The 27,863-nt window shown below is 39.2% G+C and overlaps 1 protein-coding gene across 1 annotated transcript in view; it reads right to left on the bottom strand.

The window, feature by feature from the left end:
* The window catches only part of HMCN1 (hemicentin 1), a 397,440-nt gene that overhangs the window by 67,370 nt on the left and 302,207 nt on the right, over positions 1-27,863 (bottom strand). The window contains exons 56-70 of the mRNA XM_045838584.1: positions 24,941-25,128; positions 23,353-23,449; positions 19,648-19,809; positions 18,633-18,746; positions 18,319-18,521; positions 17,948-18,029; positions 17,707-17,838; positions 16,727-16,876; positions 14,671-14,830; positions 12,207-12,331; positions 11,801-11,984; positions 11,103-11,200; positions 9,928-10,206; positions 3,897-4,093; positions 751-832 (exon numbers count right to left, since the gene is read on the bottom strand). Of these exons, the coding sequence (XP_045694540.1) occupies positions 751-832; positions 3,897-4,093; positions 9,928-10,206; positions 11,103-11,200; positions 11,801-11,984; positions 12,207-12,331; positions 14,671-14,830; positions 16,727-16,876; positions 17,707-17,838; positions 17,948-18,029; positions 18,319-18,521; positions 18,633-18,746; positions 19,648-19,809; positions 23,353-23,449; positions 24,941-25,128 (2,253 nt within the window). The remainder of the gene's footprint in view (positions 1-750; positions 833-3,896; positions 4,094-9,927; positions 10,207-11,102; positions 11,201-11,800; positions 11,985-12,206; positions 12,332-14,670; positions 14,831-16,726; positions 16,877-17,706; positions 17,839-17,947; positions 18,030-18,318; positions 18,522-18,632; positions 18,747-19,647; positions 19,810-23,352; positions 23,450-24,940; positions 25,129-27,863) is intronic.

Below are 27,863 nucleotides of genomic sequence, written 5' to 3'. Positions count from 1 at the left end.
TTGGTGAAAACATAGAAATAGCCTACATATCTAGCCCTGGCTGGCGTAGCTCAGTGGATTGAGCGCGGGCTGCGAGCCAAAGTGTCGCAGGTTCAATTCCCAGTCAGGGTACATGGCTGGGTTGCAGGCCATGACCCCTAGCAACCGCACACTGATGTTTCTTTCTCTCTTTCTCCCTCCCTTCCCTCTCTAAAAATAAATAAAAAATAAAATCTAAAAAAAAAAAAAGAAATAGCCTACATATCCAAAAACAATAGGAAATGGATTAAATAAATGATGGCACATCATTTGGAATAATATGTAATCACCAAAAAATAATGTTAATGTATATTTTTTGATATGGAAATATATTCACAATTCCATTAAATGAGATTAAAAAACAAGTTAAATATTCTATGTTGTATGATCACATTTCTGTGACAAAATATTAATATGCAAAATGGTCTTCTCTTTGTGTGGTAAGATTATGAATTTTAAAAATTTTCTTCCTATCCTAATTTACATGCTATCATTTTAAATCAATAAATATGAATTATTTGTGCAGGAACAAAACAAGAAACAAAATCCACTGAACTATTCCATGAGAGCATTTGATCAGTCAACTATAAGAATGAGATTTGGAGAACACGTATTTTCTGATGCATAGACACATCTTATGCTATGCTGTGGAGTTGCCCCATGTTCCACAAAATACGGCTTCTGCTTAGGTATCAGGACGCGATGGACTGCGGAACATTCTGCCAAATTTACCGTGCACTCTCACTAAATATTCTTTATCATCATCTCCCGCGGGGCTGGATGCCAGACATGTATATCTTCCTGTATCTTCCACCTGCAAAACCCAAGTAAGAAAATTACACAATGTCACCACATTGGCTTTGGTGATGAGAACAAACATCCACTAGAATGTGAACGTGAAAATCTCACACCAAGGAAGATTTCACCGCAACTAAAATCTAACAAACTGTTTTAACAGGGTCTCGGTATTTCGCCTCAGCACAATTGCAGTGAGAGATATTTAATGAACTCAGGGAAGGCAGCTATATCCAGGACCGAGCATTGTACGTGAGAGATGACTCAATGTTTACTGAAGGAATAAGTATTTATGAGTTTGAACTTCAGACTGAAAAGTTCAATTGAAGTTTTCCTGAAGAAAATAAGTAGATAGATAGTTAGATAGCAGGTTATTTAAGTAAAGCACATTGATGCTACATTTTGAATTTACCTTTGACATACATGAGGAAAGAAAAAGATTTATACTATGTAATTTGGCTAAAATAGGATCATACTGATGGCAAAATCTATTATTTTCCGACTCAAACTAGAAACATTTCTTTAAAAACCCACATGCACAGTCTCCCCCAAAGAGCTGGTCTTTGTTCATATGTTTGACATTGTGTAGAGACGGCCCATCCTTATGGATGTGTAAGGAATACGCTGCAAACTGGGGGATCTGACTACTGTGAGAAAACGTATTTTGGAAAAGTCGAAAAACGTTGTTTTCATTGATTTTACTACTTGAATGTTCCCAGTATATGGAGAATTTACACATTTTTACATTCAAAACTGACTTTATAGGTTATGGAAAAACTTTTTGGTAGGCTGCAGAAACTCCCCTGAAAAAATTTAAGACCAGTCTGTGAGGACAAGTATGTTTGGAAAAATACTTAAACATAACTTTAGAAGAATGGCACTCACTCAGTCCTTCGATTAAGCATTTAAAATGATGTGGTATTGCCCAGAGACTAATTTCTGAATTTCTCATCATATTTCCAAAACCTCTGAAAGTCGACTTTTCTGCACCAACTCAGTTTATTCCCAAATGATACTTCCCCCTGCACTTGCCCCGACTTAGCCAAACCTCAACCATCACTCCGGACTACTATTAAATCTTCCCTCCTCCCAAGAAATATTTCTGACAACTTATGCCCTTTAAGATAACAGTCATCATTTGCAGCTACATTTTTCTAAAATATGTTCTATTAAGAGGGTGTTTGAAAATTATAGCTCATCGGGTTTTGTTTTGTTTTTTTTCCAGAGTAAGCTTTTGCAGAGTTGTCGGGAAGCACGGCTCCCAAAGAAGGGAAAGGCACAGTGCATCGTCTTCTGAGTCCATTTGGTCAGACGATTCTTCCCTCTTTGGAAGGAACCATAGACGAGGGCTGGATGAAAGATGTCTTAGATGCTCTTATCTCTACCACACACTGTGGAATTTGCAAAACATCCATCATGTGCCAGGCAATCTGTATGCTATAGATATGTACATGCCAAGACAAAGTTCAACTAAGTAAAACATAATTTAGTCCATGTGGTAACAGAGCTGTGTACAAAATGTTATGGAAACGGAGGAGCAGAGGAGCAAAGAGCAGTCTTTATGCTTGGTAATGTTACATTTTTTACCCTCTCATGTTTTTAATGGTTTTGTTACTTCTTTTCCTAATTTTATCACACACATCATTTTATTTCTCTTTGACAACCAAAAGCTTCTTGGAGGCTGAGAAATGTCTCATGTACGATGTTTGTCGTCTCCACAACTGCTGGAACGTGCAGGTCACCCTTCGACACTCTATGGCACCTTGGTCTTCTTTGGTCGTAACCCAGCTGTTCACTCCTGCACTGAAGACCTGCTATAATGTGGCCTCAGTCTCCCTCTGCAGCTTTATTTACCATGGTTTCTCCATAGTTATAATTCCTTTATAAATTTAGGATTTATACTCTACATACTTTCCTGCCTTCATGCTACTCTTTATGTTACAAAAGTCTTTCACTTCCTTTTCGCCTGTTGAAATGGTAACTTCCAAATGGGTTGGGAGTTTGACCCGAGTTTTCTCAGGGGGACTGCAATGTCTGATGGACAGATGGGGAGGGGAAAGTGTGCTGAGTTCCACTGACTGAGCTTTTGAACCAGACCCAGGCCTGAGACCCCAGCTCCACCACTGAGCAACGGTAAGTGCTTGGCAAGTAAGTGCTTCACCTCTCTGGGTCTGTAGAAGGGGGATAAGGACATTGTCGTGAGGGTCACATCTGTGACAGAGCCCATCGCTAAACACAGGACTGACACGATTTATAATCCTTGGCTCTCTTTCCTAGCTCCCTTTCCTCAGTGAAAATGCAAATAAAAGATGACTACATACTCTATTATTCTATTTTTAAAGGAGTGATGGTTATAATAACAATGAGAGCAGCAGCAACAACAACAATCCTATCTAACTCTATCTTAGAATCACCACAGGCCTGTGGCACCAGGCCAAGTACATGATGTTAGATCAGCGCTCAGTGCCCAAGTGCATGAGTTAGCTTTTATTACTATTTTTGCCCTCAGTCTACAGATGAGGGCATTGGGGCACAGCTGGATAGAAGGCTTTCCTTTATCAGAATGGAAGATTATTACACTAACGTGTCCCCGACATATTTTTCTCTAATATGTTCACATTTCTGATCAATTTCCTTAAGTACAACCTAAAAGAACAATCAATTTTATTAAATTGATCATTTTTTGGAAAAATCGTGTCTCTTCAGATTTTCTTTGAGGCTCATGTATGTGTATGTTGAATTATTTTTTTGCCAGTTCCATAAAAGGGGACATGGTGCAAACTAAGAGCTGTGGGAGATATTTTGCCCGTTCTAGCACTGTGGGAATTTGTGAAAGTTAATGGGCAGATAGCTTTCTTTCTTCTGAGTTTAATACGGTACTTCCACTTCTTTTTAGTTCCGTTACCTTGTGTCTCTACCCAGTCAGGCACATCAGAGAACCGACAGCTGACCCTTGCTAATGTTCCAGAGGCTGGTGATATATTCAAATTCAAAGATATAATTAATTTTCCCATCATTTCTCCTACATCAGTAAGGGAGAAAGCGAACCTAGGATAAAATAGTTGTATGAACTTTGAACTTACCTGACTACTCGATATTCGAAGAACCTCTCCTCCTCCAAGAGTTTGTACCTGGCCTGTCTGGGGAAGGGGCCGTCCATCTTTCATCCAGGTGATTTTAGGGGCTGGGGTTCCGGAAGCCATGCAGGTAAGTTCAAGTGGGTTATTGACTATCACTGATATCTCCATAGATTCTTCAGATCCATTGATATGAGGTGGTTCTATTTAAAGGAAATTAAAAACAACCAAATTAGCTTGCTGTTTGATTAAAGGAACTGCTGATTAGAAAAACTTTAAAAGAAAGTTCAACTCAAATATACGATAAGAATCAATTAGAACAAGGATGCCAAAATAACTACTAAATGTTATTACTTTGGAAATGCCATATTTTAAAAGGGCTGGATCCTGGCTTTAATCTTAATTGATCGTGCAGCAAATGGCAAGCCATTACAAGGTGGTTACATTCAGTAACTGGGGTTCCAGAGCACTCTGACCTAACTGTGAAGATGGAAAGTAATGAGAATGGAACCCATCTTGTACCATTTTTCAAAGAGAGGCACTTAAATACAGTAGTGTACTTCTGCACCTTTTCAATATCTATTGTTCCTACAAAAGCAACAGGAAAATGCCATGGAGTTTTGCCATCGTCTCTTCCATGCAGAACTTGAAGAGGATGCAGTGACTAAGCCAAAGAAAAAATAGTTACATTTGGAGAGTATTTCTGCATAAAACATGTATGTTATGTCTGGGTAGAAATATTTTCCTTATTTTTTGGTTATTTATCCTTCTAAATTATTCTCAAGGGGATGTTATGGGATCTAGACACTTGAAAAGAACAAGTTTTCTTAGTTCAACTGGTCCTAATTTACGAATACTTTTGAAACAGTATGATCACTTAAGTTTTCTATGAACATTTCCAGCTTACTGTTTCATAAGGTAGCCAGACTAACTGTTGGACAGCTCCAAATACTAGCTGTTTATTTATTTACTTATCTACTTCTTATCAGGCTCCTGGCACAGGGTCTGGAATCAAATAGCCTGAATTTGAATCCTGGCTTCAAAAATGATTAGATTAATGGATTTGGAAAACTCTCAAAATAAGGATAGTATTATTAATTAACTATTGTATTTTGTCATGTAAAATGCACATTCAAGTGTTTGGCCCAAACTTTCAGAAAAAAAATCTTTCATTTTAATTTTTTAATCCAATAATTTATTTATTTATATTTAGGCATATGTTTTTTGTATTATAAAGGAATTTTAGCATTTATTTTTAAACATACTATGGTGATCAAAATTTTATGTGACAAATAATTATAACACACAAGAACAGATACAAGGTATTTTAGCTACTACCCATGTACAATGCATATCTTTATTTTTCCCTCAAAAATTTGGAAAAAAAAGTGCACATTATACATGGCAAAGTATGGTAATAGGATTGTGGTGAGGATTCAATAAGATAATCTATAAACAATGCACATTTCTTTTGTGTTACTGAACCTGTTTTATTTTATAATTAATGTTTAAAGAATTATTACTACTATAATGGCCACTACAACTGTTGGTATTAGTATTAAAACCTGCCTCCTAAAAATTTTTACCTATGGCCCTCATTTTTCTTTCTGGAAAAAAGAGAATGTATTATATCTGTATTTGGTTTTAGATTATAAATAAGAAGTCAAACAAAATACATTTCCTTAAGTGCATTTTAGATTGATTCAAGATTTCTTGCTTAAAAGATCTGTCTCCATGTCACTTACTAAATTAAATAAAAACTCCACATTACACTTTCCAAGGGTTCCATAATAAGGCTTCAATCCATCTTTATAACATCAGCTACATTTAATATAGTTATATATAATCTAGATTTTAAATTAGATGACTTCTCTCTCAACAAGTCCAGGCTTTTCTTGTTCTGTGACTTTACTAACGCTACCCCTTCCAGTGGAAGATTCTCCAACAGTCCATCTCCTAACTGAGTATATTCACTTAGACAGTGACCTACCAAGGTCACATTCATGTCGTTAAGTTCATCTGTAAAAACTATAAATCCTTACTTGATTCTATCAACAAAATTTCTATCCCTTTTCATTTCCACAGCATGTGGTTGGTGTCACTCAAAAGCATGCATCTGATTCTCCTGACTACGGTCAGTTCTTTATTCCTCTTACTTTTTGGTTATTTATTATGTGTCAGTCGCTATGGATAAAGGATTAGTTAGGCAAGACCTTCGTCCTCAAAAGGTTATAGTCACTAGATTTAAAACAATAACGATAACAGCAGCAACAGCAGAAACAACATGTTCCCGACTGGCTCCATCCCCGGCCACCAGATCCCACGCGTGTCAGGTGATTCTGAGCCACTGCACCCCGTGCCTTGTCCTTATGTCTAGTGTGTTGGGCAGCATAGGAGTTGTCCGCACTCTGCTGACTCCGGAACTTTACTTTCGGCCTAGATCTGTCTACTGAGCTCCAGACCCATATATGCAATGATTAGGAATCATCATCAGTGGGATGTCAAACTCGACACATAGTCAGCCTGTTATCTTATTCCTCAAAACCTGGTCCTTTTCCAGCATTCCCTGCACTTACGTGATAGATACACCGATCATTCAGTTACATGAGCCAGAAACTCGGGAGTCATCCTTGATCTCTCCTTCATCACTCCCCTGTGTTCAAACCCTCAACTAAGTCCTGGCACTTCCATCTTTGTGTCCTGTTGCCCCATCACTAATCTGAGCGAAAAGAACCATTTACTTGGATCCATATTTCCTCCTTCCTGGCTGCAGGTGCCTACCCAATATTAGTTATTTGTTTCCGTTGTATTCATACGTCCTGATTTTGTTGGGGCTGTTCATGTCCTAAAAACTACATTTCCTAGCTTCTGTGGTAGAGAGCAGATGGACTGGCATGGGAAGATGCTGGCCTGTGTGTGCAAGTGGTTTCATGGGACTGCTAAGAAACGCCCTCCTAATGTTTCCTGCTCTACTGTTGCATCTATTGATCTTAGGGGTGAGCAGACAATGCATGATCACAGAACAACTATGAAGTCAAGCCCAAGAGGACTGTACATATCTGCAGTGGCAACCAATGCAATCCCTGCCTACCTCCAGCCAGCCCGTTCAGTGAGAGAAACAAAAGGTTTTCATGTGAGCTGCCACATTTTCAGATGTTCTGTTATTTCCGACACAATTCCTTACAGCACCCTGGTCGCTCAGAATCTTCTCTTGCCCTGCTCTAAGTAGCTCTCCACTCTGCAGTAAGAGTGGTCTTTTTAAACTGCAACTGTACTCACGGCATGCCATTTAGTAGGATAATGGTTTTCCATTGTTCTAGGATAAAACCCCCAAATTTTAATGTGGTCGATAGAGCCCTTCATAGCCTGGACCCTGTCAAAACCCCTCGGCTTTATTTCGTAGGTTCGCTCCTTTGCTTCCAGTATTCTCGCCAAACTGGACTTTCCAGAACCACTAATATACTGTGACACCTCCTACCATGCGGACAGAATTAAGTTGAGAACAGCAGTTCCCCAGATTAGGACATTTATGTTCACATTCTGAGTGTAACGCAGATTCAAGTGTAGAGTTGTTCAGGTTTTAATGGAATTTAGCTTTCAACAGATGCTGAAATGGAGACACTTCTCATTTTTCTGCTGCGCCAGTTTTCAAATTTGTTTTTAAGAAAAGATTATTCTTATAAACCCTTTAGCTGGGAAGGCTGTTCTTTGTACACTACTCTAACAATATAAGCGCCCATCAGTAAATGAATGGATCAAAAAACTATGGTACATTTACACAATGGAATTCTATGCAGCAGAAAGAAAGAAGGAGCTCCTACCCTTTTGCAACAGCATGGATGGAGCTGGAGAGCATTATGCTAAGCAAAATAAGCCAGGCAGTGAAAGATAAACACCATATGATCTCACATTTAGCAGGAACCTAATCAACAAAACAAACAAGCAAGCAAAGTATAGCCAAAGACACTGAAATTGAGAACAGGCTGACAGTGATCAGAAGGGAGAGGGGAGGAGATAATAGGGGAATGGGGTGAAGAGTTTACATAAACACTTATAAAGGACATATGGACAACGGCAAGGGGGATTGGGAATGGTGGGGGGAGGTGGGGAGGGCTGGGATGGTGGGGAGTGGTGGGGGGAAAAGGCAGAAAACTCTACTCGAACAACAATAAAAAGATGCATTACATCTCTCAAAAAAATAAAATAAAGTAAAAAAACCCCAACAATATAAGTGTTATTTTTCTTCTTTTTCTACGTTCAGAAAAGCACTGTGATTCTGTTTCTGAATTTGGGAATTCCTGGGGGCGGGGTTTCCTTCTCTCACCCCCATGCACCAACCCCCCCCCCCCCCCCACCGCCAGGCCCCTGCATTTTCGGGCCTGTATGAATACAACAGGTTCTTCCATTCATTCTTCACTCTGTCATCAGAGGGAATTTGGGGGAAATAAAATCGAGTTGTAACACATTACTGCTTTTGTAATGAGGTCCAAATTCTCTAAAATGTCCTCAAAGCCCCTCACGATCTGTGTATTTCCAGTCTTGTCACTTCCTTTCCCATTCAGTTCAGTGAATACTACAGATGGACAACTCAAACTCTGTCCTTTTCAGGTGAAAGGCGTAGGCAACTCCTCACTCACCTCTACATCCTAACCCTTTAAGGCTCAAATTTACCCTGGAGAAGCTGTTCTCTGAACCTTACCATCCCACAGAATCTTATCTGAGCCATATAATCTGCACCCCACTCAACAGTACTTAGGGGTTCAATATCTGTGTTCCCCCAGATGGAGGAACTTGAGGACAGAGACTACATTTTCTTATTCAAGGATGCATTCAAGGAATGGTCACATAGTAGTTGCTCAATAATTATTTGTTACATGATGACTAAAACATGCCTGGCTCATAATATATAGTCAATATTAATATTTAGTATGTGAATAATTAAGGTATAAGATCACATTTATTTATGTCGCTTCCTGTTATTTCTAATATTCTGTGAACCGATGCACATAAATTTGGTGTTTCGCCCTTTCTCACAGACACACACTTTCTTCTGTCTTGGGTCTCTCAGTATCGTGGAGTCCTGCCTCGGCGACACCACCCTGCATTCTACGGACACTCATCTATACCACAGCATGTCTCTTTGTTTATTTAGATATTGGCTTGCCTCCCTCTACAGTGAAAAAACTCCCCTTCATCCAGCTGACAAGTATCTACTTCCATTCAATTCAATGAGACAAATGAACATTATTTGTCAAATGCACTTTGAATACAGCAACAAGATGGCTACTGCCCATCACAGAGTCTAACAAAGGATGAAGCTGACTTTTAAAGTTACACAAATAATTAAGTTATAATAGGTACTATGAGAAAGATTACAGGGCATCCTAAAAACACATGCTAACCTCTTTGGCTAGACCCTTGCCAAAATTCTTCCTGTTGCACTGTGTAGGGTGCATTTTGTTCTATATAAGGACCCTAAGATTTTTACCTACACGATATTGAAAAAAAGTACTGATTTTTAAAATAGTTTATTTCATTCATCTTCATTTCTCTTCCTAAGTCAAAATTTCTGATTTCAAGGAAAAGATATATTTCTCTTTATCCTATTTGTTTGCATGTAGAACACTAGAATACATACCTTAAATATTTATTTTGATGTATATAAGAGTAAATGGAACTAGGTTATTCGAAACGATGATTAGAACTATAATCTACACATTGGATCATTTAATGGCTGTTTGGAATAATATCCAACGGTACAGATATTATACTTTTTCATTAAATTACTGTTGTCAGATGTGCTTTCAGTCCCTGGAGCAATAATTTACAAGTAGTAGCTCTCACCTTTTTAGACAGATAAAAAACACAATAATTTAAATGTAACCTGCTTCAGATAAGGATAATTCTAGGTGAGTTGCAACACAGAAATATGAGGTACAATGAAGTTTTGACAAACTTTGCTCCATAGCAAATGAGTCTAAGGATTTTACGTATTTACTAGTGTCACTCCCTTCCCAATTATTGAATGTTTACACACCTAAGACCTTCAGGATAAAGTGTTTGCTGACTTCTCCAGCTTCGTTTGAGGCAATGCAGGTGTACCTTCCCGAATCTTCGGTCTCTGCTCGGATGAGCTGAAGTGCCATTCCTTGCGTGCTTATTGTCAGGTGGGCGTCAAGCCCCAGAGGCTGGCCATCCCTCAGCCACGACATCCTGGGAGTTGGGGTTCCATCTGTGAGGCACGACATGGAGGCAGAGCTACCCTTGACAATTGTGATTTCCTCTGTTCCCATGGCATTGTCCAGATTCGGTGGAACTATACAGAAAACAAAGAAAGCATCGTTTATATATCTATTTTAATTTGAGACCAATCTAGATAAAAGATGGAAGGGTTCAATTAGTTTATAGTGTTTCTATGATCTGTAAAATTATAGAATTTGAAGTAGCATGTAATGAATAGATGACTTTACTATAGAAACATGTGTTAGGTAGGCTAATTATTAATCTTCCAAAGTATTAGCAATGAAACCTCAGGATTGTTTCTTGCAGAACATACAATGCTCCAATATGTTTAAGTTTTGGCCATGTTTTAACTTCTTAGGTTTGTGTCTTTAATTTGTTATAATGCATATTGTAATTCCAGAAGTATACTTTCAACTACTTTATGTGTAATGAGAAAAATATTATATTCTAGAGATAGTTTTATATGATCCAACACAAGTCATTTGTAGGCTATAGTAAATGGTTACTTGACTATTCTGAGACGTTCCTGGGGATTGAGAATTCTGGACCAGAAAACCTTAATATTCCAGAAACAGAATGTTGCAAGTTCTCCATCTACATATACACACACAGACATATACATGCACACATCAATTCATATTTGCAGTACTCTAAATGGGCCACTAATAATATCAGAAGACAGTGTCAACTTTAGACTTATATGAAAAGACTGGTCTTATGTCTAGATTGAAATGCCATTACTCTTAAACATTTAGATTTGATGTAATGCAAGATTCCAGGTTAGAAGAGCATTCCGAGACAGTATGCTCCAATAAATAAATATGAACCCCTTGGGAGAAAATGTGTTCTTCCCTAGTTAGCCAGATCTTATCTGGCCAATCTCTTCTGATATGGTGGTATCTAGATGTAAGCCTGCTGCTTAACACTGGACACGAGGTGAAGAGCACCAGGGTTCCTTCGGCAACATACCCAAAACCTGAAGGCTGTAATGTTTGTTGTCCACTCCAGCTCTGTTGGAGGCCACACAAGTGTACACGGCGACATCAGACACCTGAGCTCTCACAATCCTGGAAAACAATTTGACCCAACATTTCATAATTTGACCCCATTCAACATACACAGATAAAATACTTACAATGTGAACACAGATTACAGAAAATGATCCACGCTGGGGAACTTTAGGTATGAGGATTATAACCATCCATCACTAAGCATAGATGCCTCAAATGCAATTTATTCTGCAAATTTGAATAGGCACTGACAATGAGCCACTGAAAATTCAACACGATTTAGGGAAAGAGTTTTTCAAATATACACTAATGGAGAGTGGTATTACATGATTGTAGCTGACATCTTCCTATTATTCTGCTACATAAATTTTAACTAAAATAATAGTTCTTGGAAATACATGTGATCGATACGTCTCTTTATGAAAGAACTATTTTATATAATTTACTAAAATGTGAGCACCTAAATAACAATAAAAAGCCATTGCAATTTTATATTTGTTATCCTCCCTCTTCTAAAAAGATACTGAAAAAGAAAAACACAAACAATAGTAAAAACTAGGAAAAATATTTCTTAAACACGATTCAGATAAGTTAAAGCCTACAATCACAGAGACTTTCTGTCTAGCAAATGACAAATCACATGCAATAACGGCCGACCTGATAACCTGCCCTCCTGACAGCAGCCGGATGTGGGAGGAGAGAGGCAGAGGAAGTCCGTTCTTTAGCCAGTTTATCTGTGGTGGGGGCTTCCCCGCGGCTCTGCATTCAATATTTACTGATGTGTCCACCAAAGCCGTTAGTTTCTCTGTTTCTTCTTTATTACCCCTGATTGCAGGTGGAACTACATCATGCAGAAAATGAGAGAGAGAAGGGGGTGGGGGGTGTGTTACTAGTTCATATCATGGCAATGCCTGCCCACCTTTCTGCTGTGTATCCCGAATGGAAACCACAATAACATCGTATTTTAAAACTAAATGCTTCTGATACCTGTCGCCGGACCTTCATTTTTACTGAGAGATTCCCGAGGCAGCACAGTGAAAAGAGAGTGAAGTTTCATATTTACCATAAACATGTAAGTTAAAAATTCGGTCTTCTTCTCCAGCAGGGTTGGTAGCGACACACGTGTACTTTCCCATGTCGGATGGGAGAGCTCCGTAAATGACTAATGTGCTGCCGTTCGCAGTCACCCTACAGAGGGGTCACAAAAGAGGCACCGAGAAGATTTACGTCAAGCTAAAATCCGAGTCACCCCAGATTATTGCGTTCTTTAAAAAAAAAAACCATAAAATACATTTCTCTTGGATATAATGGCTCAAATATTTTTCACTATCCACATGAAAGCCTGTGAAGTCAGACCTAGTCAAATGGATGGAGATTTCAGGCGACCAGCTGCAATTCTACAGTCAGGGCCTCCCGTAACCACTGCCTCCTTATGAGCGAAAAGGAAACCAATCAAGGTAGGAACTGCGCTATCCAAGCCATAGGCAAGGCACGCTTCTTTTCTTTTTTCCTCAGAGTTGGAATACTTTATTCTCAGAATGACAACATAAGGTTTGAATTAAAGACAAATCATACAAAATTCTGGTATTAACATTGAAAAATGTTGTAATGAACAATTAAAGAAATTATTTATAAAAATGAGGCTCTAAACAATTAAGAGTCTTAATGGGAAGGAGAGGAGTACTGTAATTTATTTAAACTGTGGCACCCACTCAGGATTGTGTATGGATATGTTTTGCAAAAATTTTTCTGCAAGTTCCTAAAGCTTCTCCTTTGAACTGTGCAACAGTAAATAGTAACTATATAGTTAGAGTATCAAAGATATCTAAGTTAAGATTATTGCACTGCTGACACTCTTCACAGACCACTAATTATCAAACAAAAATTCCTGTGTTTCATAAAGAGATTAGACTGCTATCTGTACTTACTCCTACAATAGTGATTTTATTAGTTTCTCCCAGTGCCAAAAGTAAATAGTCCATTTCTAATATGTCATGTCATTAAATATGATTACTGATGATGACAATATTATTTTCTGGGTTTATTATATTTTTTTCTTTTTCAAAATGATTGACTGTGGGCCAGAGGCATGGGCTGCTGGAGGGAGACAAGGGGGAAAAACTGGGACAACTGTAACTGAAAAAAACAATAGCAAATATATACCAAAGATAATAAAAATAAATAAAACAGTTATTTAAAAATATGAATTTTAAAATTCCACGAGTCTAATATATGAATGAACAAAAAAGCAAGTTGCTGTGAACAAGGAAATTAGTAAGTGCACTTTGGAAAACATTACTCTATTTGATTGATGAATTGTTCTACCTACAAATGTACACATATTATGGAGCAGTAAACAAATAATCAATAAAGTGGATATAAGAATAAGCACATTTAAGGATCTTCATGTAAAAGCAGTGACAGATTGTAAATTCGTAGGTACAAATATTATCTTATATAAGGTCTCTAGTTTCCACCAAGTGTCTGATACTTGGATTGGAATATGGTCGATATCAGCTGATTTAATAAAAAATAATGAAATACTTGTGAACTATTCAGAAATGTCCACACCAGAGGAATGAAACTTAAAATGTATCTCTAAAATATCGGGCAATTTACCCAATCTTGTAAAGGAACAAATATCTAAATTTTAATATAAAATAACTTGAAAGAAAACATTTATCTTTCTTTAAGTTATGGATATTCAATTCATTAACTAGAAAATATACTATAAATTATTAAATTTAAAATAGTGGTTTAAAATGATAAAGCTTGCAATGCATTTAATTAGTGCCTGCTTATGCATATATAATTCTTCAAGTAATTACAATTGCTCTGGTATTTGTACATAACAGGGCTTTGTGATAAAGTAATCTAGTAGTGTGTAGAATTCTGTTGTTCTGCCAAAGGCATTTGTTGTTGAAAGTAGCAGGATGCTCTCACCATATTTATTATTCCATCTACATGTGGTTTGTGGCATACATAACAAGTATCAGCTGAAAACGGGATTTAGACAAATCACTGCATGGAATGAACTGGGGTAGATATTGTATCTTTTCTCAAAATGAGCCAAGAAACAGCATGTCTGGTGGTTTGGAGATCTCAGGACACGAAATCATATCTAAGATTATTGGTGAGTCTTTTGTAGGAAACACTGGTGTGATGATAGCAGGGAAGAGCTAATTACCGCGACATGGGCTCAGGTATAAGCATTTATTCTGCGATTAGAGGCATAAAACCACAGGTAACTGACATTTGTAGAATGAATGTCTGAGGAGATTCCATAACTCAGAGCTGATGAATAAAGAATACACACACACACACACACACACACACACACTTCTGAGTGATCCTCATCCAAGGAGAATTTCTGTGTCCAATGCTCCAAAATTTTATGTTTTTCTCTTTGAATATAACTAGCCAAGTTCCAAGGCACCTGAATTTGGTGTTATTCACGTGAAACATGAAGCATAAAGCATTGTACAAGACCTTAAAATTAACGATGCAAAGATTCTTCTTCAACGTACCGGATTCTTTCTGATTCACTGCTAGGGATGGGGCTTCCATCTCTAAGCCAGTGAATGACTGGGGTGGGAATGCCATTTGCACTGCAGACCAGCTCAACATTTTCCCCTAGGAGGACACTGACTTCACTTGGAATTTCAGCACCAGCAACACTTGGAGGAACTTTGGAGAAATAACAATGTCCATTAACAAGGCACAATGATATAAATTCTAATGTGCACAACAAAATAACAGAACAACATACCATTTTAATTTCATATCCTTTCCTAGATTGTGGTTCAAGATAAAACTATTATTATCCTCATAAAGTATTTTTAAATGAGGAATAGCTAAAGCAATCGCTTCAATATTCCTGGTATCTTTGTAGTTTGATATAATTATTTAGTCGTAGGGGCTGGTGACAAGTCTACCTCGTGGACATACTTCCTGGATAAATAGAATCACCCTTAGGTTAAATACTCAATAGACAGTTTAGAATTAGTACAATTCAGGAGAATCTGCTTTGTAAACTCTTGGCATAAGGTTTGAGAAAAGTGTCTACTTGGGTTCTTTCTCCATAATGCAATTTAAATGTTATTTAATCTGAACAAAAGGTAGGTTTATTAAAGGTCCAAGAGTTTCTGTTCTGTTTTTCTAGCCATGTTTGGTTTTCACTTTAATGGTTTGACTGAGAAATAATGTATGATAAAAAATATTGATAATAGTATTGAACAAAAACGCATTTGAATTTCTCTTCTGGCAATTATAGTGGTCTGCTGGAACAGCTCGCATCGGTTCCCAAGAGCCCATTTTGCACATCCTCCCTACTCGGTGACATGGTGGCATCATGTTGGTGGCGTGAAATGACCCATGGCGGGGATGTTTGCCCCATGGACACTGGCAATCCACTGGCCCATGGGCATCACTGCCCATTTATCTGGAGAGTTAATTGTTCAACATTTACTGGCACTTCACTGCATGCTCCCTCCCAATCTCATTTTAGTCACCGAGAAGATGAGAATAATTATACTAAGTTTACAGAACTGAGAGTGTTATAGAAGTCAAATCAACAAGAATGTTAGTAAGAAGTATCCTTTAATGAGTGTATATGACAAATACTCCACTAGGCCCTATATTTATATATTATTTCTAGTCTTAGGACATGGAAATATACATAAAAAGTCTGGTAAAATGTTTGGTCATACCACATACCCCCCTGATTAACAGCTATTCCTACTAATGCATTGAACATAATGAAACATGCAATTTCTAACAGTGACTCCCTGACTAGCTGTTTTTCCATTCTGTTTCTGAAATCTCAAAGTAATCCAGGAAATCACTGATGGCCATACATTTATTTTACTTCTTTGATTTCATTTTTTGTTGTTAGCTTTAGCAGAGCACATACAGATCAATACTAATGCACATTTATGATTTATGAATGAGTATTTTGAAAATAACTCTTAACATTGGAAAAAGTAAGCATTTTGACTTAGTTTCAAGTTAGACTTCCATTTCAATGAGCTATGGAGACAAAAGTACTAATTAGAGGTTTACTGAAAATCAAAAGGATACAAGTTCCCCTTGCAGGGCTCAATACTAAGCTGGAACATATAAGATTAAGTAAATACTTGTCGGATGAATTAGCATTTTTGATTCTCACTCCAAAATAGCAAAAGATTCATGATTGCTTGAAGTTTACCCAATCCCCAACTGTAGTTGGAACATAATGCAGTCTTTTCATGAATTAAATATTACTTATATATTTATATATGAATAGACCTATGTGCTCCACCTGAAAAGAAATTATGCCAGTTTTAAATAAAGCATAATTCAGTAAGAATTTTGCTAAACATGAAAAAATAAGCATTATTACATTTCTACTATTTTTTCCACACTTATGCTGATTTCCATGAAAATACAGTCCACTGATAAAGGTAAGACAGAGAATTGATAATATTTTTTGTTACTCTAAAGACATTTTTAATCAGTTTCAAATGATCTAATGATCTCTTTAACTGTAGACTTATTTTGTACTACTGAAAGTATAACTGAAGATGTTGAAGATAAATCATATACCTTGAATTGAAAGAATATAAGTTTTCTGTGCTTTTCCTTCCATATTTGATGCAATGCATGTATAGTTGCCACTGTCTGAACGCTGAGACCGGGCAACTTGGAGTTTGCTACCTCCAGATAAAATATGAACTTCAAGTGAGTCAGAATTTTCTAGGGGTGGAAACAGAGCAAAACAAAACATTAAAAAAGCTTTTATTTTTAACATCTCTACAATTCAACATAGAAATGTCTTGCTTCTTGTGATAGATTTCTTAATAGGAGGGGTAGTGGGGATGGGTTAAAAAGGTAAAAGTGATTAAGAAATACAAATGGTCAGTTATAAAAATAGTCACAGAGATGCAAAATACAGCCTAGGACACGTCATCAGTAATATTGTAATAACTATGCATGACATCAGATGGGTACCAGGCTTGTTAGGGTGGTAATTTTGCAAGGTATATGAATGTCTAATCACTATGTATTAGTTTCACACCTGAAACTAATATAGTATTGTGTCAACTGTGATTGAAAAATAAGTTTTGAAAAGCTCTTCTTTTGTGCTTTTATTTCAAATGAGAGCCTTTTTGAAAAAACGCTAAGAGAAAGATCTCTTTATAAAATAAATAATTTGTAAAATGATTTTATTTACTTTTAGAAAGAGGAGAAAGGAGAGAGGAAGAGAGGGAAATATCATTGTGTAGTTGCCTCTTGCATGCCCGCTCTGGGGGACCTGGCCCGGAACCCAGGCATGTGCCCTGACTGGGAATCGAACCAGCGACTCTTTGGTTTGCAGGCTGGCACTCAATCCATTGAGTAACACCAGGCAGGGCAAAAAAATAATAATTTTATGAGTCTATTTTGTAAGTTTATATTTCAGGAGAGTAAGCTTTATGAACTAAAAACACAGCTATGAGAACAATATGAAAATGTGCTGGTTTATAAAGCTAGTGCATTCAGAGCCAAAGAGAACCACACACAAAAAAACTGCAGAGCTGTATTACCTATGGGCTTGTGGTTCTTCAGCCATACTATAGTGGGAGGTGGGATTCCAGTGGCATCGCATGTTAAGGTCACGGGATTGCTGATTGTCTCAACAACCACTTCTGTTCCAGGTCCTTCAATGCTGGGTGGCACTGTAAAAAGACAGAACAAAGTCATGTGTCCTCATTAAGCTAACTCAGGACACTGTCTTTCATTGGCATATCTGGGGGAAAAAGAGTTGTATTAGAGGCAGATGCTCACCATATACATTGAGGTGGAAATTTTTATCATCCCGTCCTGCTACATTTATAGCTCTACATACATACTGGCCTGTGTCAGACACCTAAAAGAAAAAGATACTATTGTATGTGCTCCATTAAGTTATAGATGACCAATCACACTGTTCCAGTGTAGATTAAATCATCAGTCATCTTTACGCTCAAATGCCCCAGTTCTAATTGCTTCCTGTCATCCTGCTTTTTTAAATATATATAACTATGGTCAATGGCATTGACGATGTTATCATAATAAACATCATTTTTTACTGTAGTAATGGGAATAGGCACTTGCCAATTCCCTCTTCCATGATCCCACCAAAAGTCATGACGAGGAGACAGGGATAAAAGATGCACCTCAGCTTTCTTGATATGCAGCATCTGTCCATCAGCCAAAACTGCCACATGAGTAGATTCGGTTATCATCCGCCCATTCTTGTACCAGGTGACGACTGGCGGTGGGACGGCATTGGACTCACACTCCAACGACACTGAGGCTCCCTCTCTTACGTTAACTACAGACAGAGATTCACTGCCATGATCTTTAATGCTTGGGGGCACTGAGGGAAAAAAACAAGAACAAGAGGATTTTTTTTTCATTAAGGTGTGCAGACAGAAAAGATTTAATACCAGTTTAAAAATGAAAGAATTTTCTGAGAGTGAAAACAAACCATAAACAGTCAGGGAGACCTTTTTCTTGCTTTCACCAGCCTGGTTGATAGCTATGCAGGTGTACTGACCACCATCGGATTCCTTGGCCCGGATGATCTGCAGAGTTCGACCACCTGTGGGCAAATGTGGCGGAAGTTGAAGAGTGGTATACAGGTGGTTCTCATAACTCATATTTTTATCAATAAGATAAATGATAGTATGCTCTGTTACAGTAAAATTTATTTAGAAGCAATTCATATTTAAGATGGAAGAACTGAATCACTTTTCTTTGATCCTTCCTTTATGATTGATTGTACTTCTTTATAAAAAGTGAAATTCAACCTGGCTGGCGTAGCTTAGTGGATTGAGCGCAGGCTGTGAACCAAACTGTCACAGGTTCGATTCCCAGTCAGGGTACACGTCTGGATTGCAGGCCATGACCCCCAGCAACCGCACATTGATGTTTCTCTCTCTCTCGCTCTCTCTCTCTCTCTCTCCTTCCCTTCCCTCTCTAAAAATAAATAAAATATTTTTAAAAATTTTAAAAAGTGAAATTCATAATTTTTCTCTCTCCATTAAGCATACATGGGTAGAACTGTTTGATATAGGTTCTAGTGAGAGGACAGTAATTGTACTATAGTCAAATACGTTAATGAGTATTTCCCACAGTGCAGAAGTGTCTGTCTGCCTGTCTAGCTATTTATCTATCATCAAGAAGCTTTAGAATTGATTAAAAACAGCCAGTGAATTTATCCAATGAAAGCACTATTTACTAGCCGATCACCCACATGGAATTACCAAGCAGTTCTGTTACTAAATTTCATAATTTCTTGAAGTGGACTTTGTTACTGTAGATTCCCACTAAAATCATAAAAGTCTACACGATCTCATCCTAATAGCCCCAAAGAGGGAAAGAGAGGCAATTAATGTGAACAAATAAATGGAGCAAAAATTTGGAAGCTGAAATGCCATGTATTTAAAATAAAGGAAAATGAGAACGTTTTGCCCACCTTGTAAGAGCAATGAGTTCCTTACCAGGCACGATGAGAGCATTTGCGTTTGGCTTGATAGGCTGTTCGTTCTTGAGCCAGCTGAGATCGGGAGGTGGAAAACCAGAGACCTCACAGCTCAAGGAGATGAAGTTGTTCACCACGACGGTGAGATTTTCAGGGTTAGGACCAATGACACTTGGAGGAACTGTAAGAGTAAATGTATTCAAGGTGAAATCTGATACTACCAGTAATACACATTCCTCTTGATTATGAGAAGCCCAACCACTACGCTCCGCCAAAGCACTGTGTTGATGCCACTGTTAATTACCTAGCTGTCTTCCCTCTTAGGATTCACGAATGCCTTTCTCAAACCTAAGTCCCTCAGTCTTGTGTCCCCCAAGTGAAAAAGAGTGCCAGCATGTTCAAAGACAGAATTATTCTGCATTTTATTGGAAAATGTAGATGGCAACTCCTAAGATGGGTTTGTCAATGTACAAAGAAAGACCTAATGATGCTTTTTAAGTTTGAATATCCTTTTTTAAAAATATTATATCCCTATTTAAAATTTTTATTTGCCTGCACATAGCATTTATAGAGTATAAGTTTAGAGGGCATCTATCAATATATTATACAGGTAAATTCAACAATGTGAATCAATGGCTTTCAAGATGAGCAGAAAATGTAAGAAATAATCCTATGGTTTGTTCAAAACAAACAGAAAATAAGGAATAAACAATACTATGGTGTGTTCAACCCTCCCCCCCCAATAAAAAGCAAAAGTGGAGAAAAAAATAATAAGATGAATAAAACACTGAGTTCTCATACAACCTTATGAGCTAGATACAGCTCTCATCCTCATGCTACAGATGAGGGAGACGTAGAGAGGTTAGCATCTTGCCCAGATTTCACAATGAGTTACTGGTTTGGAAGCGATGCAGTCTGGCTGTAGAGCTGTATAGAACCCCTATTCTTAGCCCGCTCTAGGCTGTTTAGTAATTACAAGTGTGAGGAGTGTCAATCAGTGGTGTAGGGTGACAGTAGGGAATGAACCTAGTTTGGGGATCAGGAGAAGGAAGTGACATTTGAGGAGATTCGTGAAATATGACCAGGAATAAACCACGTGGACGACAGGAACTGGGCGTGTCTTCCGGAAAGAGGGCACAACGCACAGTCGTCCCTCTTATCCGCAGGGGGTACGTCCCCAACTCCCAGTGGGTGCCTGAAATCCAGGGTAGTATTGAACCCGATCCATACACTATTTTTAAAACCTTTTCAGTTAAAGGAGCCACTTCAGGCTTCTCTTTGGCATGTCTGAATTGCCAGCATCACTCTTGTGCATTGCGGACATGAGTAAGGAAACTCAGAGTTACTTGAACACAAGCACTGAAAATGTGGCAGTTGGTCTAATAACTGAGACAGCTACTAAGTGACTAAAGAGCAGGTAGCATCCACGGGGCGGCTGCGCTGGACAGAGGGGTGATCGGCATCCTGGGCAGGACAGAGCAGGGAGACGGCCCGAGACTGGCACAAGATTTCATCAAGCTGCTCACTCAGAATGGAGTGTAATCTAAAACACGTGAACTGTTTATTTCTTGAAGTTTCGACTTAGTATTTTGGAGTAAAAGCACGGGAGAGAACCCCCAGGCAGCACGGAGTTTCCAGTTCAAGTTGGTACCTATAAATTTATAATGAATCCATGTTCCTGATTCTAAGAGTTCCTCCAGTCCCGGCTGGTGCAGGTATAGTGCGGATATGGAATTTAGTGAGAGGTAATACAGGAAAGCAGCTCAGTGTAACATCTCTGGAATCAGACTGTCTGAGGTAGAATCCATTTGCAAGCTAACTACATATGTTACTTAACCTCACTGAGCCTCAGCTTTTCCGTCTTTAAAGGAGGTATAAAATGGTCTAACCAACTGGGGTTACTGAGATAACTCAGGGAAATAATACACACAGAACACTTGGCCGACCACCTGGAAGGTATCGGGCAGCCAATATGTTGTGCTGTTATGTGCGGGGCTGAGCTGTTATGCACACGGGCACTGAGAGACATGGGCTGCGAGAAATGACTCAGATGCCGCCCCGTGGAAGTTACACTGGGTGTGAACAGAGCGAAGACACAGGGCTGCGAACTGACAGGCTGTCCCTTTGCAGGTAAGAGACCAAAGGAAGCCAGCAGTGTAGGAGTGGGAGGTAACAAATAGCGTGGTGTGGAGTGAAAATAATTTAAATGATTCCTCCCCCAAATGGATTTTCCAGTATTTAAGCATGGATTCTCGACTGGTGAGAGCGGAAATGCCCTCCTGAACTCCCGTCCCGAGTGGTAAACACTAGCGGCTGCTGCCTCTCGAGTCACGCAGTTCTCCCCCTTCAGGTGCTTCTGCTGCTGCGTATGAAGAGGAGGCGGCCGATGCAAACAAAATGTAAGAAAGGAACGACAAATATGTATTTGCCAACTACCACAACTACCCCGCCATTCTAAGTTTAGGGAGACCGACACCCCTAAGAAATGACCATTGTCCTACAGCCCTCATGATCAAGTCGTGGGTTAGAGGCGAGGAAGTGGACATGCAAAGGTAACCCGCGGCAACACAGGTAACCGCTTTGATTGGGGGAGTGGGTGTTTGTAAGGTGCTCTGGTCACACAGCGAAGGAAAAATGAATTCTGCCATGGCACATCAGAAGAAATAACAAACACTTTTATTTTTTAACATTTATTCTATTGGTCTTTACAGATTAAAATGTGTGATTTCACAATGGTTATGTTTGTCTAATTCATTTGTTCTTCCGGGGAATTCATAACACATGTGTTTCTCTTTGGTCAGATTTATTCTTTAGAAGAAACTTGAAAACACTTAGGAAGCACCTACTGTGTGCCACTCACCATGCTAAATGGTGGACATTCAAAGATGAAGGTGTTTCAAATATCTGTTACACAAACACCGAACGCTGCTAGGCATCAGTATCCCCCACACACCCCAGAAAATAGTGTCTATGAGTATGTATAATGCTCTATCGAAGTCCTGTCAGGGGAGAAATTTCTTAGGAAATTTCAAATTTCAGCTGTTTCCAAAACGAGCTAGAATTTTATATGTGTATCACCCATGTAAAGGAAATTTTTTATGATGATTGTTCGCCATTTCTAATTTAATTTCTGAAAGCAGCTGCATGTCACAAAAGCAAAACTACTCTTTTGTGGAAGACGACTGCTTTTTTAGGGGAAAGAATAGTATTTATGGAGCGACTAGCGTATACTGAAAACTGAAAGTGTGATGAATGAATTAGGTATGCTGGTGGTTTTTGGAATTATTTTACTCCTCAGAGAGACTTCTTCTTTTCCGGAGTATATGAGGTACTAGAAGTTGTAGCTCCACATGAATTCTGCATTTGATGACAGAAACTGGTTTCAATCAGGACTAGCAAATACATTTTTATGAGTAAAAGATCTATATTTAGTTCTAACTTCCTAAAAACGTGTGATCTTTGGGATTTCAAATTTTGTGTTTTTTTTTTTACTTTAAAATATGTAGAAATCACTACTTTCTCCCGAGGGACTGAAATAATATAAAACCAGGCTCCCTAGATTTGCACTTTGTACGTTATAAATCCTAGCTGTGTTGGGGAGAGAGGGAGGGGCGGTATGAAAGCAGGTCCCACACATTGTTTCGAGTTAAAAAAAATACCAGAAAAGCCTACATAATCTAAAACAAGCATGTTCTAACAGATGTTTTTGGAACTGAGCTCTTACCGTGAACATTGAGGTTAAAATACTTTTTGGCACTCCCGGCTGTGTTCTCGGCAATGCACACATACCTGCCGATATCTGTTATCTGAGCATTGAGAATCTGAGGGAAAAGCATAAAAATTCCAACTGAATTTTCTTTATGAAGCCACTTATCGTAATTTTGAGAATAAATAATACATACTCTTTCTAGTGAACACGAGATGAACATACAAATATTTATACAGAATAGCACTGGTGCTGGCTTTTATTATCAGGCCAATCAAGTAAATGTTTATTTATAAAGATTTCCAATCAGAAAAGGCTGATCTACTTTATACATCCTTGTGTACCGACTACAAAAGTACCCCAAATGATTCTCCCGCTTCTCTACTAGACCCCTGGCAACGTGACTTGGAAGCTGCTCCCATCACGAGGTGAAGACGTGGGATTGGTGTCTGGCCTCGATGCCTGGAATGTGGCGGAAGTGACGGTGTGCCATTCCAATCCTAGGTCTGAAAAGGCCCTTTCCCTTTTTTCACTCCGTTGGAACCCCACCACCACCAGGTAAGAAAGCCAGGACCAACCTGCCCCAGGGTGTGGGATCATTTTAACAACTGAGGCCCCGGGTGTGTGCCAGAGCCCAGCCAGGATCAGCAGCCCACTCCTTCTGCCCACAGCACGCAGACAGCTGGGCAAGCCTGGCTGAGACTCGAAGAAGCCCCGAGCCAGCCGGAACACTTGTGAGCTGGGCAAACGCTTACTGTTTTAAGACATTGTTTGGGAGTGGTTTGTTTTGCACAGCAATGGTTAGCTAAAGGAGCAGGTATAATCTATTCTATTAAGCAGAAAGTTGTATCCATCTCTATATCCTTTGGCCCTAGATACAGAAACATGTAAGTATTTTGGTAGAGGTTGTATAATCACCAAATAGAAATAGTCAGGATGTTTAGAAGGTTCTTTGAGAATTCAAAATTATTTACAGGCAGTGAACCTGGCTCATTATTACTTAAAAAAAAATGAACTTCATGGCATATGCCCTGTGTTAGATATGCTGATAGTTATGCTTAGGTTCTTAAGCCTACAGAACATCATTTATATGTTCAAGAAGTTATTTAACTAATAAGTTGTAAGTGCCTAACTTTCTTTTAGGACAATTACAAGAAAAATGTAGGCATGCCCATTAGTGAACAGCAATCCAGGATATTAATGTGGTATCTATTGTTATATTATTATCCATTCTTTGCCAATAAAGAGTAAATTTTAATCTACAGGGAATTTCATACCACCTAGAATCCTACCATCTGAACTATGCAATGGGAAGGATTGTAGTGATGTGCACATATGTAATTTTCATCACAAAGGACATACTGTATTAAACTTGGGGAGCATGTGTGTTGAATGTACAGATAATTTCTAGAAGAATTCACACAAAACTGCTAATAATGATCACTTCTCATAGTGGGAATAAGAAGAGTAAAAGGAATTTCATTTTAATCCTTTTTATGTTTACAAATATATTTCTAAATAATAACAATTATTTTTAAAAGTCATAAAGACAGTTAGAAAATACAAGGTCACACGGATGTTTTAAAGTCATATTTTTAACTTTTACCTGCAGAATCCTTCCATTAGACAGAAGCTTATGACGCTCATCCTCCGGCTGGGGCTGCCCGTCTCTGTGCCAGGAGTTCCGCGGGACGGGGCTGCCGCTGGACAGGCACTCCATCAGCATGCTCTTGCCCACTAGCGCGGTGACCTCCTCGGGGAGGTCGCTCTTCGCTCCCTTGATAACCGGCGGCACTATTAAGTGATGGCAACAAAGAGATAAAAACAGGATATGTGGCCTTTTCTAAATTATTCAAGTTTTCTGATGATTTAAAAAACTGTGGGATAATAGATGAGTAAACTTAAAATAAAACCATGATCCTCCAGTAACAGTTTACACTAATAAATTAGGGGTGATAAAAATTATGTAAATTTGGGCTTACTCTCTTCCCCGCCTTGACCTACCCTGGACTAACGTCTCCTATAGTTTCATTCCCATTTAGGTCACCCCTGTTTCTTCCCCTGTGTATCTTGTCTTGCTTTCTCTCTCAGCCCCTTCCATTGTGCCCTCTGGGTTTCAAACATCTGCAGGAATCCATGAAGTCTATTTGGTCACTAGACAAAACAGATGAACTACATCTTTAAAGTGTATTTGAAACCTGCAGATCGGGTCTCATTTGCAAGGAAGGTCTGGGTTCCTCAGTGTGTGTTTCCCCAGCCTCGGCCTCAGGGATATCAGCATCACCTGGGATCCTGGTTAGGAATGCAAATTTTGGGGAACCACCTTAGCTTCTGCATCAGCATCTCTAAGAGGGGCCGAGAAATTTGTGATTTAACAAACTCTCCTGGCAATCCTTATGCATGCTAAAGTCTGAGAAGTCACACTCTAAATTTTCCTACATATATCTGTTCTCATTTAAAATAATACTGTAGCCCTGGCTGGTGTGGCTCAGTGGACTGAGCACGGGCTGCAAACCAAAGGGTCGCCAGTTCGATTCCCAGTCAGGGCATATGCCTGGTTTGCAGGCCAGGTCCCCAGTGTGGGGCATGTGAGAGGCAACCACACATTGATGTTTCTCTCCCTCTCTTTCTCCTTCCCTTCCTCTCTGTCTAAAAACAAATAAATAAAATCTTTAAAAAAATAATACCATAGAATCCAGGGTCACGTCTATCTGATGTTAGAATAGTTAGTTATGAAAAATCACATTACCCATAGAAGTTTTACAAATGGAAATATTAGGCAAACTAGGAAGGCCTGTGTTGGTGGCTTGTGCATGTAGAAATTTATTTTCGCAGTGAATAATCTTTTTGTTTGGTTTTGAAAGCTTAGTTATTTTGTGTTTCACTCTCTTAAAATGTACCACATATTTAGCAATCAGTAAAGATGGTATGTTTAATGTAGATGCCATCTTCTGGTATTTGGGCCTCCAAAACAATATATCGAAAGTCTGTTGAGAAAATGATCAGTGTGGCCAGGCGCATGGTAGAATTTCAGTGTTACTTTAAATGCATACTTTCACATTCAAAGTTACGCGACTTAGTCATACTTTAGGTAACATGCAATATATAATGTGAACTGCAGATTAGTAAATAAAAAACTTGAATTTCAGATTAAATGCTATTATCCCTAGCCCCACACCATGAAAGGTGATCACATGAAATCTTCAAAGCATTCTAAGGCAATGTTTTCCTCGACTTTGGCCTGGAACTGATGAACCATTGCAAGGTGCCAGAGGTACCGTCTAAGTCCACGGTCTGAGCTTTAGAGGTCTTCCCCAGCGCTCTCGGCCCCACCTGCCGCTCTGGGTCCTGGTGCGCACCGCTCAGAATTGCTCTCAGTGGTGCCTGGGGGCGAGCATCAGATTGTGAAACCACCCTAACTGAGACAGAATTTCAGGGCCTGCTCATGTTCTTGCTTTGTTCCCACCTCTCTAAATTCATCTCCAACATGTTCCCCAGTTTCCTCCTAATGAAGAACAACGGCCTGAACACACTGACCTCCACAGTGGATTACCCAATTCCTAAATTCCATCCCAGTTCGATGGAATCCCAGTCCTTCCCGAACCACACTCTGCCTTCTGTATCAGATCTGATCCTGTCCTAAACTGAACTCATTCCAAACTTAGGTCAAATTAGGTCAGGGGGTCTAGGATGCTCCTTCATGGTTCTTGATGTCAGCAATGATTTTAAAGGTCTTTCCATCCCTTCTCTATTTTCTTGTCACTATCCTGTAGATTGTAAATCTATGTCGATGATCCGTCTCATCCTAATCAGTTTCATCGCTACGCCACTTCAGCCAGCCGTGGATAGTCATGTCTTGCATGATTCAACAGTAACATCGCTTCCCTCGGCGGGTTGTGAAAGCTCCCTGATGAAGGACCGATGCCTCCTGCTTCCACTGTTGCAGCCTCAGTGTCTAGTACAGTGCCTGGCACATCGTGGGCAATCAGTGGATGTTTGTCAAATAAGCAAATTTTGAATTCATGTTTTTTCTCTTGCATCTCTTTTTGGGCTGCCTTCGTAAGCTGCTCGTTGCTTGTACCGAACACCCTAATCCTTCTGCTTCTCCTCCCTTTCAGTCAGTCTACCTGCCTCCCTCTAAGCTACTTGTTCTCTAGCCCTGCCCCAATCTCCGAGTGGGTTTCCGAGAGGGTCTGCCTCACCGCACACTCTATGCTCTCTCACCCTCCAGTGCTTCCCCAAAGTGCACCCTGAGCTCGCCCCCGAAGACTCTCTCAACCCCCGTAGACCCCATCATTGATCTTTTCTACCTTTGCCGCCAGGTTACTGAGGGTGCCTGCAGAAATCTATGACTGTGCCCGCCAGCTCCCACTGTAATGCCTGACTGTCTTATCCACCCCGCCCCTGGTGGCACACTAACATTTTCCGTTTTCTACAGGTGCAATACCACCCCCACCTCTGTGTCCCTGGTCCTCATGTTGAAGGGAAGGAATAAATAGATTTGAGATGCATCTGTACACTTTCCTTCT

The sequence above is a fragment of the Phyllostomus hastatus genome, unplaced genomic scaffold (assembly GCF_019186645.2).
Source record: "Phyllostomus hastatus isolate PE091 unplaced genomic scaffold, TTU_PhHast_1.1 phas_contig_283, whole genome shotgun sequence".
NCBI classification, from domain to species: Eukaryota; Metazoa; Chordata; class Mammalia; order Chiroptera; family Phyllostomidae; genus Phyllostomus; species Phyllostomus hastatus.
Note: the sequence above shows the minus strand (reverse complement) of the source record. Positions and strands in the feature narration are given on the sequence as shown.